The 17657-nt window shown below is 41.5% G+C and overlaps 1 protein-coding gene across 1 annotated transcript in view; it reads left to right on the plus strand.

Annotated features, from left to right (window-relative positions):
• The window catches only part of CEP120 (centrosomal protein 120), a 213701-nt gene that overhangs the window by 82402 nt on the left and 113642 nt on the right, over positions 1 to 17657 (plus strand). Inside the window, exons 9-11 of the mRNA XM_069226908.1 lie at positions 11405 to 11588; positions 14152 to 14301; positions 14623 to 14805. Of these exons, the coding sequence (XP_069083009.1) occupies positions 11405 to 11588; positions 14152 to 14301; positions 14623 to 14805 (517 nt within the window). The remainder of the gene's footprint in view (positions 1 to 11404; positions 11589 to 14151; positions 14302 to 14622; positions 14806 to 17657) is intronic.

Consider the following 17657-nt stretch of genomic DNA (forward strand, 5'->3'; position numbering starts at 1 on the left):
TGCATATTCAGTCCTGAATCCTGCCCCCCAGAACCTCCTATCTGTTAAGATCTCTAGATATTGAAGCAGTCGCTGCTCTGGACTGAACAGGAAGAGAAGAGAGTTATATTCAATACATTTTGGATACACTGGTAAGAATCCAAGGATCCTTGGATGAGTGGCACCGTAAAGTCCTGAATTTGCTAATTTGAACTGGCCCTTCTGGTAAAGGGCTCTGAAACTCATCAGGATAGTGTCTATTTCTTCTGTGTTATGTTATGTTACATAGATTTGTACAGCACAGCTAATAGCCTGTGAAGATTATCCAGCCCCTGGAGCTGGCATGTAGATGTGGACTTAGGGCCAGCAGAAATTAGGTGAAGAACCAGGTCTTCAGCTGGTTGTGGAATTTAAGAAATGAGGCTCTGATGTGTTAGGGTGGGGGTCATTCCACGTCGTTCGTTGCCTCGCTCGGGCGTAGCCTAGCTCCTTCATTACAAAGATAGACCCCATCCAACAGGCGGCTTCTCAGGCAGGCCCATTGGAGATAAAGAACAGTAGAGTGTCCGTATTTCTAGATTTCACAGTGGCCATCCAGCTATAGTGCTCATTCTTTCTTGGAGTGAAAGGCCGACTTTGAGACATGCATCTCCAATACTCATTGCTGTTCTCAGCAAAGCTGCAGTGATTAGCCTCTCCGGCCATGGGCCACACAGTTCCAGGAGACACTCCTGCTTCTTAAGCCTGGCGCACTGGATACTTTCTCTTTTAGTGTACCCACAAGGCACATGCCATCTCAATCTGGTGCAAGATGTTCCAGTAGTTATGCCCCTTACAGTGTGAGTGACCACCACCATGCTGTATACACCCAATCTGCGTCATGGGGTGGGTTGTCTTAGGGAGGCCATCTGTACTATTGTCCACACAGCTACACCTTCAAAAGATGATGCACCACCCACAGACACGGTTCCTAATCCTAAATATCAGGGGCATGCACATAGTGTGCTGTTGGCTATATGTTCTTACCTTAAGGCACTGTACACACGTGTGTTTGCTGCAGGAAATGCACCTTAACAGCTTAGAACTCCATCTGCAGAAATGATGGCAGGGAGCAACCTATGGCACAACATTTTCGGTATACAGAGAGTCTGAAAATGTGGGAGAAATAAGACACAGAGAGCGAATTGAGAAAGTGGCACAAAGAGGCTAAACAATGGAGGAGAAAAGTCACAGAATGTGACAAAGCAGTCCTGAGAGGCTAAAAACTGGGAATAAAAAAGGCATAGAGAGAGCAAAGAGAGAAAGAGGCACAAAAGGTGGCAAAATTGATGAAAATGAAAGAGAACGGCACAAGACTGGAGGAGAAGAGCCCAGAGAATGGCAGAGAGAACTGAAGAGGAGGAGAGAGCGAAGCAGCAGAGAGGCATGAAAGCCTCAGACGAGGAGCCAGGCCCTGAAATGCCTTGACTGGACGAAGGACCGTTCAAAGTGTGGGGCTGGGCCTAGGCACCTGCATGCTGGGGGTAATGAGATTTTTCCTTCTTAGGCTCAGATAATTTATTTAAAGAAGTCTTAAGTCTAAAGAGCCACAGCCAGCATAGGAAGCATAATCTTTGACAGATGTTCCTTCTCCCTTCGAACATATTTTTCCTTTAATGAAAACAGAAGCTGTATTTTCACAAATGCTTTTTGAACCTTGTCTTCTAGTTCATATGAAGCAATAGACACTATTGACTTAAATCAGTGTGCACTCTCTGGCTAAAGGGTTTCGTATGGTTACTACTGTAGACCCTGAAATAAATGCTACAGTCTCAGAGTCAAAAGCCTCTTCAGCTAGCCATTCACCTTGTTCTGTTGCAACTGTAGTTCTGAACAATCAGAACCATTTTGTATATTCCCATATTTAAATACGAAGTCCTGGTCCAGTGAATTAGCTAGATAAGCAGCTTACATGCCAGTTTCAGTTGACAAATTTGCTGCTGTATATAATCGTTTTAGTGTGGAATCTACTTTCTGGCTCACCAGATTCCTTTGTGACCATTTCATCAACAGCTATACACACATGTCCTGCCAGGTTATGAAGCATTCTATCAACTTGAACAGTGTGAAATAAACCCAGTTTCTCACCATGCACTGGGTACATTTTGAATTTGACTTTTAGCATAGCCATCGTTCTGGGTCTCTCCACTTCCTTAATACTGTTCTGTTCATTGACTTGTGGAGAGTCACTCCAGAAGCAGAAGGGATTTCTTGTTTGTCCCTCCTTAACTTCGAGATCTCAGCTGAGGGGAGGCAAACATTCCCCCTCGCATGCCTGAGGATTTGCTTGGGGGAAATACCCTTTCTCCTCCTGATCTGAATCTAATGATACATTAGAGCTGTGTGTTTCCTTCTGAACTGCTGCTTCCACGGCCTTGTTAATTACAGCCTGTAATTCAGACCTCAGACAAAGCAAACACTTAACCCCTTTTGCTGTCCTGGATCATTTGGATAAAGTATATGAAGTGGAAGCACATGAGCATGACCTGCTTCTCCTTGCCAGTATAGGGGAAGATTTTCTTCCCAGCATCAGTCTTTCAAAAGTAATAACATTTTGCTGTTCTCTGTGATGATCTGTGATGAAATAGCTGAAGTCTCGCTATAAAGGAAGTCACTCCGTCACTCTTCCTTCTTGGTGGCAGCACTGACATGTGTTCCCCCTGTAGTCTGTTCCCAAAATAAAGGTGATGAAAGCTTGAGTATGTTGAGGAGGCTGGCAACAGTTGCTGAGGCTCCCTGTCTCCAAAATCCAAGTCTTCCTTGGACTCTTGAAGACCCTTCTCTCCGCTGACAGAACAAAACAGGAAATCCCTAAGCATGACAAATAGATAGAAGGTGAAAGATTAAGACGTGAGGAAGAAAAAGAAGATATGGCTTCTGAAACAAAGCTGAAGGCTTTATAGTGTTTGTCATGGAGGCTGCTTCGTATTGTTATGAAGTCAATGAGGATTAAAATGGATGTGGTGGGAATGTGTCTATATACCTGATTCACAGAAAATGACGAGGCCTGTTCGACCGCCATGTCAAGTTTTTTTTTTTTTCTGGCAGGCATTTCAGTACAGATCCCAGAACTGACACATGCTTCTTATTTTGTACTCCATCATGGCAAAGGAAGGGCTTCGTTTGTGTCAGGTATACGTTTCTGTGTGAATTTCAGATACTAATCCCAAAATGCTGTACTTTTTGCCACTAGGAGCATTGTGCGTATGGTAGCCTACTTCACATTTGTACTAAATTAGTTATAGGTGAGTTCCCACTGCAGAAATTACAAATAGTAAGCCCAATGCTTAAATAATTGTTTAATGCATCAGAATGAAAAGTTCAGTTCCATAGGTATATAATCCAAATACTGAATGACAGTCTTAGAGTTGAAAATAGGTTCCAAAGGTCAACAAAGTCGTAGTCCAATCAAATAATAAAGCGATCAAACCAAAGTTGAGAAAGTAATTGAGTAGCGATATTTGAAGGAGGAACAGCCAACACGTGTTTCGCCCCTTTGGCAGGTAGGCAGGGGCTTTCTCAAGGCCCAGTTCAGAGCTAAATTGCGAACTTCTGACACCAATTGTCACAATTTGTATTAGCATATTCCGGGGATTCCAGGATGGCACAACCTGTCTTGCAGGCAATCACTACGCCTATTGGGTCACAATTCATGAGTAAAAGTCATGCCTGTCAAATATTTTTATCCATAAATCACTTGGAGCACATTGATGCTAGATATTTTGCATTCTTAAATATTTCTCTGTGTGAACAATATCTTGCATATCAATTTAAAGGGTTCACATGGGTCAACAAAAGACTTCAGTTGGCCAGTTTCTGTGAATAACCGCTCTCGAAAAATAGTATTCACTGTTATTGTCAAAACATTTCTGTTCCAGACCTGGTGCACAGGTATGTTTTAAAAAGCTTTATCGTTTTGGATTTGATATACTTTAACTTAACAATGAAAGTAGGTGCACTTATAGAATTGCTGACCTCTGGCATTTTTATGCTATTGTCTTCTCACCTTTCCCTCTCATGACAGAACTAGATTTTCATGACCCGATAGGATCTATAATGCTTGCATTATGTAACAGTACATTTCATTACACTGATTCTCCTTCTGTGTTCCAGAATTCATGTTAGCCAGACTGGCACGCTGCTTCCATTTACTACCCTTTCCATTTCTTGAGAGAATAGACCCTCTTAAAATAAGAAGTCAGACCCTCCTTGGGAGTGGCCAAAATATAAATTACCTAAATGTTTCTAAGTTCAGTGATCATCCGCTTCTGAGTGTGAATGAGTTGTAAGGCCTAAGACAAGAACATTTAGAGTAATTTAGATTATAAGTAAGCAATCAGAACAATATCTTCTCATCCCTTTAGCTATTCCTTTGTAGAGACACCAAATGAAGATGCTTTGGTCTGATCTCTGGCATCCGATACAACCCCACAAATGTCTGGTGAATATTTACATTCATAGTGTAGTTTGAATATCAGTTGTTACTATGCATGCAATAGAACGTGATAACCTTGCAACGCCTTCTATTATAAGATGGTTCTTTACTACAAATATTTCATGGTAACAACTGGTGTATATGTGTGTATAAGTGTGTGTGTGTGTGTGTGTATATATGTATATATATATATATATATATATATATATATATATATATATATATATATATATATATATACATACATACATACACACACACACACACACACACACACAAAGGTTACAGGGACGTTAGAGTTAGGTTCAAATTTTACATGCACAAAACCATAGAAATGGAAATTCAGCTGCTATAGTTAGTTATTTCAAGTAACTATAACTCGTGCTCTAAGGTAACTAGAGTTTCTTTAGTGACTTTCTAGTTTTTTTTTTAAGGTCAAGTTAAATGCCCATCACAGTGCACGGTGGGGGAGGGGGAGGAGTGGGAATTGGATGCAGGGCCTGGTCTGGCAATGTGCTGCCGCCGCCCCTCCTCTTTGCCGTCCGTTCCCCAAGTCCATTCCCCTGCTCCCTCGTTACAGCCCTGTGTGGCCATTGCTCTGCCATTGCCCATCTTGTCTGCCCTGAACAGTTAGATTGCTGCCCCGTCCACCTCCTCCCTACTCTCTGTTGTCTGAGTACATGCACCAGCTCCATCACTCCTGCCCTGCATGGCCCTATGTGCTGCCACTGCCCTCATTTAGCTTGATGTCCCTGCCCACTCCTCCTGTCCACCGCTGCCAATTTTGTGCCCCACCATTGCCCTCCTGCTTAGCCTCTGTGCATAGTTTGCTGCCCATAACCTCCTTCCCTCTGTCTGTTTGCTTGCCCCCGCTCCCTACTTTTTGCTCACCATGTTCAATGGACCTACCACTGCCCCTCCTATCTACTCTGAGTGTTCTCTTGAGCTGCCACTGCCACTCATACCTGCCTAGCATTGTTAGATGACTGTCGCCTGTCTTTGTTACCTCCACCCTGCTTGTCCGAGTTCAGTGCCCCTATCCCCTCCCTCCAGTCCTCCACGGTCCATTTTGCTTGCACTCCCTTCTGCACTCCATGCTCTGTTGTGCTGCAACTGCTCCTCCTGCCTACCACGCATGGTTTGTTGTGAAGCCCTTTTCCCTGTCCTTTCTTTCCTGTGTCCAGCCTCTACCCATACCTTCTGTCCTCCATGGTCCTTTGTGCATGCCCCCTCCCTCTTGCCCACCACAGGTGTTGTGCTGCCATTAACATTCCCGCTTTCCATGGATGGCCTTTTATGCTGCCACAGTCCCTCACAGATGCCCTGTGTGGCGAGCTCGCTTTCACTGACTCCCGACCACCTTCCCTCCGTTTTCTTTGCTTATGTCATTATAGTTGCACTTTGCCTTCCATGGTGTGTTGTGCCCATCCCATCTGCCCCTTGCTTCCTGCCCTCCATTTTCCATGTGCAGGCCCCTATACCCTCCTCCTGCTTTGTCTGGTCTGTTGTCGTGCTGATGCTCCCTCACTCCTACCCTTCATGGTCCATAATGATTCAACTCTCCCTCCTGTCTGTCTGGTATAGTCCGCTTGCTGCCCTTGCCTCTTTACACTCTGCTGTCTGTTGTCCATATGCATGGCCCTGTCCCCTCCTGATTGCTTTCCATGGTCCGTTGTGCTGCACTGCTGTCCTTCCTGCCTGCCCTGCATGGTGTATTGTGCTCCTGCATCCCCTGATGGCTGCCCTGTAAGGTCAGTTTAGTGCCCCTGCCAATCTCCCTCTTGCCATCTGTTATTCGAGTCCATGTCCCTACCCAATTCCTCCTGCCCTCAGTGATCCAATTTACCATACTTGCCAACATTTTGAACTTGGTAAGAGGGAGATTTTGAAAAAAAAACAAAAAACTTGGGAATTAAATTTTCCCATTTCCTTACATTGAAAAGGAGGAAATTTTAGGCAGGAGAAGATAAAATAAAGCCTTTTTGGGCTTAAGAACATTGAGTCTCCTGCCTGAATTTGGTCTTTTGGTATGTATGGTTGTGCTGCCAATGCCTCTTCCTTCTGCCCTCAGTGGTCTGTTATATTGCCACAGCCTCTCTTGCCTGTCCTGCACAGTTGTTGTTTTTTGCCCTTGCCCACCCTTTCCTCTGCTCGCCATGGTCTGTTGTGCTGTCACTGCCCCTCCCGCCTGCCCTACTTGTCTGAGTTCTGTCCATGGCAGGGCAGCAGTTACGCCAAATTACCTCTGTATAATCCCTGTGAATACATATGCCCAAATACTTGGTGGAGTCCGGGCACCATTGCAATGGGAATTCAAAATCTCATTCTCCAGTAGCACCAGTAAGCGGCAATATTTCTTGGGCAAATCACTTAATCCCCCACGCCTGACGCCCAAAGGAATGTGTCCTTGTGTAATGTAACTGATGCTCATGTAAAGCACTTTAGTACCTTTGGGCCAAGTCTGCACTTTATAAAACTACAAAAACATAAGTGTTTTGCACACTTCTGTCATTGGTCTATATTTGTGCTAAATTTGGGTGGTATTTGTGCTACATTTGGGCTCTTTTTTTGTCTGGTGGCCATCTTGGGAGACTTGTTTGTTTTGAAGATCCCTATTCTCCTCATTTACTGCAGTGTCCTCAGTTGAAAATGCTTTTAGTTTTGCACTTCAATTCCATCAAGATGGCGGTCAGATGTGCCACACTTTTGGCATAAATTCAGACTCTAGTTGCTTATTAGAACAGTGTATTAAACTGATCACCACGGCACTCTGCTGCAGATGTTGAAATTACATGTTTCAGTCTACATGTAGGAATGTTTTAATAAACTAGAATAGGAAATTATTTGAGAACTCCTTCAAAGAGTCCTAATTAGTCTTTCAACAGGACTAACCAAAATTTCTATGACAAAATGAAACCCCTCATTTGGTTCCTTTCTAAATTAATTGTTTTAAGATTTACCTGTTTTTATTCAATCAGGATGGCTTTAGGTGTGCCACACCTTTGTCATAAGTAAGACTGTTAGTGCTCTAGTTATTTTTTATAGCTCTCTGGGAGGCTGCAGTAGAACACAAGGTAATCAGCTGACATGCTGCTCGTGTTGGAAGTAAATGTTTTCCTGAGGATGTCAGACTTCCTTCTCATATGGCTGAGAAAGATAGCATAAATTTACATAAAATATGCTCTCATTTTAGCTTCTGGAGCACCTTCCATAACCTTTATGGGAGAATCATGAGCACTGTTTTCTTTCAAACATGATTTATGATTTCCCAGCAGAAGGCTGTTTCTTAGGGTGAAATCACCTTAGCAACAATTGATTTATATTGTAACTAATATCTGTTATCACCATTTATACTTTCCTTTTTTGTGACCCTCAAAACCTGCCATTTACTGCAGTGCATTTCAGCGGAGCGCTATCATGTATATTGGTCCCAAGATGGCTGCCATCACTTTCTGGATGAAGTGCAGTCAGCCAATCCGATCTCACCATGAGATCTGTGCCTAGGCTTTGCCCGGATATACATATTTGGGTTACCTTTTATATATTGAAAAATACTGAACAGATTAACACCAAATAACAAGAAGTGTGCTTCCTGGACCAAGAGCTACCTTCCTGCCAAATTTGGTGTAATTCCGTTCAGTGGTTCTGGCTGCAGTGAAGACCTCTATGGGAATTAACATGGGAAACACAATTTTTTTTTTTTTTTTAACCCTTTCTTTTTCTCGGCTCCTTCTTAACGGATCACTCCAAACCTTTCCATGCACAACAAGACCCAAAACATACTTTTTGGGGAAAATTCCATGAAGATTCATCGAACAGCACCAAAGATATAGCCAAGTCAAAAAAACTGTTTTCCTTCGGAAACCAGATCCTAACTAGAACTACCTAATAGCGACTGCCTGAAGGTACTATATTCATATGTTATTACATATTACGCAGTGGCTGGAACCTATAGTTGTAGGTGAGTCAGAATCTATATAGCAATGTTTTTTTCCTTATGACTTTGATGCCGTTTGAATCTTCATGAATAGTTCATCCAATTCTGCTCATTTCTGCAATGTTTTTGGGAATTCATTTCATCAGGGGCTTACAAAAAGAACACTTGTCCCAAAATACTCTTTTCCCCATGCAATTTCCGTAGAGAAAATTAGAGGACGAGATAGTAAAAACAGCTGAACATAATTACACCAAATTTGGGAGAAAGCTAGATCTTTCCTTAGAAAGTGTGCTTTTTGTGATTTGGTTGAATGAGTTCATCTGTTTTTGAGACATTAAGCTAAAAACAACCAGAAATATTGGAACGTTTGGTCCCACGGAACTCCAGCGATATTGTGAATTAAATAGAGTATTTTAATTGGTCTCAAATGCTTTTTTTCCCCCATGGTCCGGTTCCATCCCATGGTACCCAGCGGTCCCAGATGACTAAACGCTCTTAGTGGTTAGCCTCAACATGAAAGAAAATGTTGCGTCTGGCATTGCAGGGCAGAGGGACTTGTCCTTTCCCTAATGTCAATTTTGTTTTAAAAGAAAGTAGGTAGTAAAGGACTGCGTAGGGGTGACCCCTGACCCTTTGATGTTTAGGGGGTGGACAGGTGATGTCCCAGAGGGATCACCTCTGGGGCAAAATTTTAAAAAAACGTGTTTGGCCCGCTGTTCCCATTGAACTCTTGCTTGAGATTTTGACAGCTGCGACGAGAATCCTATGGGAAACAACACGTCCCCCATTGTCCCCTTTTGGTCTAGCAGGAGTCATTGCAGATCCCTGTGCTCCTGCGGGACCAAAAAAGGAAAACATTCAAAAAGAAAAGAATGTGGCTTTGGGGATCCATGTGTGGTTGCCCGCTAAAGGGGCTAGACCGTCTGTGGGGTTTAGACACAGGGCCTCACTGCTGTTTCAAAGTCAGCCCTGTTAGCTAAGAAACTGCTCAGGATAGAGGACATGTGGGTGTAAAGAGTGAGCAATCAGATCTTAGGTTACAAATTGTTTTCTGCAAAGTAATCAGTAAACTTTTATTTCTCAGATGGTTCACATAAAGTGACAGTGCCTCAAAGTTACAGATTTTCTTTTTTGGTTGGCCTCACTAAACTATAGGTCACCTCTGGGGCCGAATACACTTACAACAAACCAAAATAATATATGAAGAATCTGTCAAATGATCTCCATCTGAAACTGTTACGCTGATTGAACTAACAAAATGATTAGCCAGGGATATGTACCTTTATATTAACTTAGAAGATTCCTAGTTTTCTTCTTAATTTCATCATCGTCTTGCGAAAGAGAACTCTGCTTTTTATTAACTAAATTCAAATCTCCCTCCAACAATGACACATTTTTGGTGGGATGTTGGAGCCATGTTTTGCAAAACAAAAATTTCCATGGAAATTTACACAAAAACGATGTGGGCAACCTATCATCCTTCCCCCAGTCCAGAGTTATGACTGCTGAGAAGACGTATTTACTGATGAGGACTCAAAAGGGGATTCAGCAGCCCAGCTCTGTTTTCATGGAGCTGTTGAACAAGAATTTGACCAATGCTTTCTTACTGTCTAAATCATTGTGAACCTGAAGTGGCCTCTCCAGAACTATGGAGCCACCAATGAAGATTGTGAAGAGAAACAGCAGACATCCCAGGCCTCCAAGCCAGGTATTCATGCTAACCAATGAACATTTTGAGGTGTTCTTTCTACCTCTGCGGTGACACCAAAATCGTTCATGCTAGAGGTACTGCTTATTTTTCATCATCTATAATGAAACCTTTTTATGCCTCGGACTAGGTGCGAAAGAGGTAGCATGCCTTATCTTTTTCAAAGACATCTTTGTGCTGTTCAAGTAAATTTCTTATTGTTTTGTTGTGATGGGACTTAATACAAATACTTCATAAATGCTGTGAAAGCTGTCCATTGTAAACAAGAATGCACTCTTATGGTGCTGCAGGAAAGGGTAATCTTGGAGCTTGGTCCAAGTGTTTCTCACTGCAAGTTTTACGTTTTGTTTCCTGGATTAACACGGACATATTGGCTTCCTCCATTTGCACTTGTGTAATTTCAATCATTGCCTGCTTCTAGAGAAGACCATAATGCTAGCCGTGGTCAACGTTCTGGCACATTTACAGCTGAGGAATTAGCTGTGCTTAGTGGATCTATAGGCACATGCCATTAGAGAATCCAGATGCAGAGCCCTTGGATTTATAGGCTAAAAGAGCCATTGTCAATACTAGATTCTTACACTTAAATTTATAACCAGGGTAAAGGTTCTAGTCTAATTTGCAGTCCTGAGTGTTCTTCGCCTTGGATATTTTAATAGGAACTTCCTTCCCCCACCTTAATCAGGGCTAATGAGAAGGTCACTGTGATTCATCCAGTTCTCTCTAGATTTATCCTTGGTAGGTCCATGTTGAATGCATCTCGAGGGATGAAATTCATCAGTAGGTGCTGCAACTGTGCTATGAGGCCTTCTAGAGCACTACTGTGTTATGGCAGTTTCAGGTAACATTGACCACTAAGGACATGGCATGCTGATTTGCTTCTCACTCTAACACAGTAGTTTGGTGTCTGCTATCGGTTTGGTCACAGAGACCTCTGTGCAGTATGAAAAACCTCACTTGAGACATTTTCAGCTCCACATTTCAGACTATTGATATCTAATTGAATAGCCTTACGAACTCTTGTGTATTCTTGTAAAATAATTAATGTTTTGGTTTTGAACAGTGTATAAAACAGTCAGTAGTTATCATCTTGGTTGATCATGGGTGAGCGTATAGCATCATAAGTGTAGTCGTTTTCATTTTTTGTTCTTTGTAATCCTATAAAAATATTCTTGTATAAGCCACTATTTCTTTACCTTAAAAAAAAAAAAAAAAAAAGAAACATTTTTTTAATGCTTTGATAATTGATAAAAACACATTTACCTCAGTAAAGTAAGTTATTATTGCCATTTCCTTATCTTTGCAGCTCCTATTGACAAACCTACTGTGAATGTTTCTCAATCTGAAAATGCCGGTCAGAGGAGTGGTTCTATTTCCACTTCGGGACAGAAGATCGCAGTGCCAGCGGCTGCTCACCACTTTTGCTTTTCACTAGATCTGAGAAGCATCAGTGATCTCGAAGCTGAATTTCCTGTTAGTTGCATGTTAAGGTATGCATCACTATTGTAGTAGGTTGTTCTATAACAGAGGTTATACAAACCACTTTTGTGCAAGACAAAATGCCATTCATGCAGATTACCTTAGCTCTTGACTTATAATCATCAATGCCATCATGATGGCTCTGTATTTCATTGCTGCCGCTTCTATTCATGTCATCTATTGACATTTCCATTGCACTCATTGAGACATTCATGCTGCCTCTCATTCTTTGCTGGATACCATGAAGGCAGATGTTTTGCATCCACTTAGTAGTAACTTGTGTAAAGAAAATTGTTTTCTGTGTCACTGCATCTCTGGTTCTTCCCTGCTCAGCCGGAATGTAATGATGTGTGACAGTGTTAAGAGAGAGGCAAAATGTTTGCGAATGAGAGTTCGTATGTTGGCAATTGAGGCTGAACAAGAAGATGCGTTTAGTGCCTTGTTTCCCTGCACATTTTAAACAGCTGAATGGAAAAGCTAACATTTTGTTACATGAAGTGTCCCGACTCCTTAATACATGTCATTGATCTTCAGTGAAACTGCAGTGACCAGGATTTCTTCACAAGTTCAGCTGGACTCCACTCTGAGACCAAGCTTATGAGATGATGCTACGACCAGGCTTTCTCCCATTTGAAGAGGGTCACCAGCTTCGCTGGTGGGAACCAGAACACCAATACCTTGTCCAGTGCCCTCTCCTGAACTTCCTCCTGGCCTTCTGTGTCATGCCCTGGTATAGTCCTAACTCCAGCACCTAAGAGAAGTAACAAACCACCTTCAGATGAGTACAGTCACTTACAAAGTAACGGAAACTTGTGAACTGTACTAGACTGTTACATTCTATTAAGTGATCGTATATTATTACTTCCCTTCTGCTGTTTAATACGTTTAGCATCCTACGAGATTGTCTGCCAAAAACAAATACAATCATCTGTCCACTAGTATAGGGAAAACCTGTAATATGAGATACGCTGGAGTTGCTGATCACATATGGAGCATGTAAAGTTCTGCCCTCTACCTTGTGCCCTCTACTAGAGGGAGCAATGATATTGATAACATATTCATTTCATTCCACTGGTATAAGTATTGTGTTCCCTTAGTTTGTTGATGGTAGCTTTTGTGATCACTGGTGTCCATGGTCATTTATGGTATCATTAGTTGTTCTCAGCAACACATTGAGGGTACTCTTGAGGTTGTGTACATTTTTAACGCTGTGTGTGTGTGTGCAAACATCAAATATCTGTAACTACAGTAGTTTTTTTTTCAAACGTAGATTGTTTTTGCAGCACTTCTACTTCTAATGTATAAATTACATGTTTTTTGGAAATCAGTTGTTTTGTAGAGCTATGCCTTTTTGCGCTTACTCTTATTGTTAGTTTCCAGCTCGTCTGACTGAAAACTTTTATATGTATCTAGCCTGCTGTCGACAACTTGTATAGGGACCTTGTCTCCTTCACAGAATAAGGAATAAGAGAAGTTGGAGTGGGTGACACTAATCTGCGTTTTGAATTAAAATTCATTCACATAGAAAATCAGAATAGAGATCGCAAAAACCTCCCTCTCCCTCAACATATCCAAGTGTATTGTCCCGCTGCAGAGAAGATCAGGGTATTCGACCTGGTATAAATAAAAAGTAATTAAAAGTTTGCACTCAGTGCCTTTTTGTATCGCTTGCTATCATGCACTTATAGAGTAATGGCTCTACAAACCTGTCACAAAGGATTTTCCTGTAAACCATACAATCTTGCTCCCAACCTTATTTCCGGATCATTAATTTCCAATGGGAAAAACCCTTTATACCCTAGATGATAAATGGTCTCTGAAATAATATTTGGATAGGACCAAATTCATTAGGCCGTCCAGATGTTAATTATGGTGCGGTCCGCACAAGATTGATTCCTTCTAAACATACCATAGGCAGCTGGATAGTTTCTTCCATATTCATTTGCTGGTCAGAGGCTAACAGGACCCTTCTGGGTAAGTCAACGGCTCTTTCTACGTGTCCCAGAGCAGATCCTGTGCCTCTGTGCTGATTCCGGTATTTGCAAAGTGGTAACTTGAAGGTTGGAACATACTTCCGCTAAGCATTACACCATAGACTCTGACTTCAGAAGATAAACTTTGCTAAGGTAAGCCTCATTGCGGTTGGGGAGGTGGGTTCACAATGCTCCTGGAAGCCTCGTCCTGGTTTGAGCTTGGGTTCTCCATTTTACTGATGTGTGGTATCAAAATACCCTTTACCGATAGCTAGGATTGCAGGTTAAGTACCTTTTCTTATTTATCCAACATGAACTAGGTAGAGGAAAAGGATTCACCAGTAAAGGGTACTACATGTGATACTGCTTACCCTACTAGTTGATAGTTAATCGATTTTTTGAGAACAGAAAAAAAATTCAAGTTCTGCATCCTCCATACAGTTTGCCTGTAGACCTCATCTTAAAATTTTCTTTTAATGATTACTTCCTCTCCACACAAACTAAAATATTTTGTTCACACAGTTGAAGTTGGCCATTTCTTTTTCTTAAGACATGGATACGACGGCATGAAATAATCCGTTTTTTCTTCTCTTACATGCAGGTATGCATATCCGTTTTTTGGAAGCGCAGCTCCTATTATGACTAACCCTCCAGTTGAAGTGAGGAAAAATATGGAGGTCTTTCTTCCTCAGTCGTATTGTGCATTTGATTTTGCAACTTTACCACATCAGCTGCAGGATACTTTTGTCAGGTATTGCATGGTGTTGGTTTATCCTCAATTTATACTGCATTTGGGATAGAGCGAATGCATTTAATTGCTGAAAGGCCCATTTTGTCAATACATGTCGGATTTGCTTTCCTGAAATGTGCTTTAGCACTGTAATTTACATTATCTTGTTGCTCCAAAATAGTAAGACTTAGATGTATTTCTTAGTGAAATTTTATATAAGACATTTTTTTTCCCAAATCCAGGAGTCATGGTTATTTTAATGGTTGGCATTCCTTCTCTCTTAATGTTTATGAAATCCAGTGACATACAGAGGGCTTCCTAATTTACCTCTTTATTTTTCAGGATTCCTTTGCTTGTTGAAGTATGGCATAAGAATAAAATGAGCAAGGATTTGCTGTTAGGGATTGCAAGGCTGCAGCTTTCAAATGTACTGACATCTGAAAAAACGAGGTTTCTGGATCCTCATGGGGACCAGTGCTGGCGGCAGACTTATAGTGAAAGGGTTCCTGTTATTGCCACACAAGGGTAAGTAGGGAATATGATTTGAAATCCTTGCTTTTGCATTTAATCTTAAATCTTAGATGATCACAAGATAGTTTATTGCATGGTTTACTAAAGGTTTTATTGTGAGCAATAAAAACAAAACTTTTGAAAAATGTAAAATTAAAAATAGAAAAGTTTGGGTAAATCGTACGGTTAACTTAATATCTTACTGAGTTTTTCAGTGGTCCAAAAGACTGATTCTGAGCAGCAAGAGTTTCTTGCTTTCTTGCATTTTTTGTGATTGATTGCCCTTTCTTACTGCATGCCCTCAGTTTTTCCTTTGTCCATTATAATAGGGGCTTATTAAGTGGAAATGCAGTTAGATTGAATGCGCAATAATTTTCCAGCCAAGAAATGCTAACCCTTGCTCACTTTATACAAACCATTGTAATCTGTCCAAATTTTAATAAAGCTTCAGACATTAACCCAAATGTTATCAGAATAGTTTTCAGTTAAGAACCCCGGGCTCCCACGTTAAGATTTGGGTTATTTTTCTCATTGTAGCTGATACATTTGAAATTGTTTTATTTATTAGCCTCCACTGTTAGACTGATTCTTTCTCTGATCTGTTAGAAGTCAGGTGTAGAGGTATGTATGGTACATATCCCCTTCTCCATGGGCTCTGGCATCCCATATTTCACCACAGAGACACACTCTGGAAAAGCATGTTGGCCAGGAGGGAGATCCTTTAAGGAAGAGAGGACTGGGAAGTGGAGAGTGGGGAGGTGGGATGGGGTAGCTGGTATGAAAACCTACTGTCTCATTCCTTGGTTTGTGCAATAGACATGTCCTTGCTCATCATCATGAATAACTAAATCTGAGACACACACTTAATTCAGTCATTTATTGGTTTCCGTTAACCACGTATTTGAGGTATAGATGTCTTGTCAAAAAGAGCAAGGCCCACTCTATCCTCTTCCTTGTGGGTAATGGGAATGCATGGAAGACGATTGTCCCTAAAAGGGCCCTTCAGCCTTCTAGATACATTTTTTCCCTATGGCTAAAAAAAGGGGTATTATAACGGATTGATATTTTAGAATCTCATTTAGCAAGTTTATTGCAAATTAAAGGAGGTTCCAACTGGCTCCAGATGAGTTGTACAAATATGTGTCTTATTGAATTGTGGTTGCTTTTCTCTTATTTGCTTCTGCTCAAAGGTATGCAGGCTCATATCTAAATATTAATTTTAAGAGTTAAAAAGTAAGATTGTTCAACAAGTTAAGCCTTGGGTGCTGAGATCTGTCTCAAACGTACAGGAGCAGATCTGAATCCCTTTCTTTGTTGTCAGATTGGTAACACTAGAACTGTTGAGTTTGTGAGGCGTAGCATTTTGTTCAACTAGTGCTGATTGGCAATGTCCTTATGTAGTTGTGATCCTTGCGAATAACTGTGGAATGCACACAACAAAGTGCATTCTGCAGTCATTCACTAAGCTTCTCTAATGGAGAACCCCCTCAGCTGCTACAGAGGATGGGGGCCCATATCGTACATGCCAGAGGGGGCCCTACAGCTATTGCTGACCAGCTGCACAGAAAGTTATAAAAACAACTTAAAAGTTGTGTGGTGAGAGAGTCAGTGGACTTGAGCTGTTCAGCTGAGCTGAGTTGGATAGGTCTTTTCCCTGCTACTTACAGCCTTTCAGGTGCAGTGAAACACAAGATATTTGTGTACCACAGTGCTAACGACCCTCGCATAGATCCTTTTGCATAGCGATTCCTCAGGACCATGGTGACCTCTTAACTGAAATCGCTGTGAATTCTGCAAATGTGGGTCCTTATTTAGAGCTTGGCAGACAAGGTACTGTGTGCACAAGCAACAGAGAACCTAGCCTGCCAAACCCTCAGTCCACCTGCCCCGTTTTTGATAGGCAAACTTCTACTATTGCATTGATGGAGCCCTGTTGGCTCCTTCAGTGGAATAATTCCTTCAGTGGCCTGATGGAGTAGAGGCCGTCAGAGAAAGGGCATTACACCGACCACCATATTTAGGCAGGAGGGTGTAATGCTTTTTTTATCTGTCTGTCACCACCAGGAAAAATCTGCCAGTGAGGGACAGGAAAAAACAATAAACCCCATACCCAGGGTGAAAACTCCCAGGCTGTGAAGATCATTAGTTTTTTTGTTTCTCAAAAACACATTTTATAAAAGTTTTAGGAGTATGTTTTTTAAAAATATAAAATGTCATGTTTGCTATACAACCGCCAACACTGGCAGCTGCTGTTCACTATACTTTTAGTGCCGTGAAAGGTGGTTTCTTTTAATGTCCATACTTGACTGCAGAGCAGACAGTCATCTTTAAATCTGGCAGACAGAGTACCCTCAAAGCGGTCGAGGTTGTGGACGCTACTCTATCTGCCAAACTGAAAATCAGGCAAGGAGTTTTTTATCTGAAATGCAAATGGCCTGATCGGGTGAAAAACATCACACAAACACCCATAACCGCCTATTCTACACATGCATTATAAAGTGAATTTCACCAATCAATAAAATAAAAATAAATAATCTGGAAAAATTATATGTGATCCTGTAGATTTCTCAAAATCCATACATTACAGCGGTCATAGTGCTAATGCTTGATTAAATGCATACATTTTACAGTGCATAATCAACCTGCACCTCATGACACTGAGATTTTCTGATAGGTGTGGCAGTATATTAAATCACATTTTAGGGTTTGATAGAGCGGTGTACACACATACACAAACACGTATATACACACACCCACTCACACATCACTTCAGCAATGTGAAACCTCCACCTGGCCCTGGCTTTTATAGACATCACTGTGCATTCTGGTAATCATAGATTGTGTTTGCCTTTTTGTTTAAAAAAAAA

Source organism: Pleurodeles waltl, chromosome 1_1 (assembly GCF_031143425.1).
Source record: "Pleurodeles waltl isolate 20211129_DDA chromosome 1_1, aPleWal1.hap1.20221129, whole genome shotgun sequence".
NCBI lineage: Eukaryota > Metazoa > Chordata > Amphibia > Caudata > Salamandridae > Pleurodeles > Pleurodeles waltl.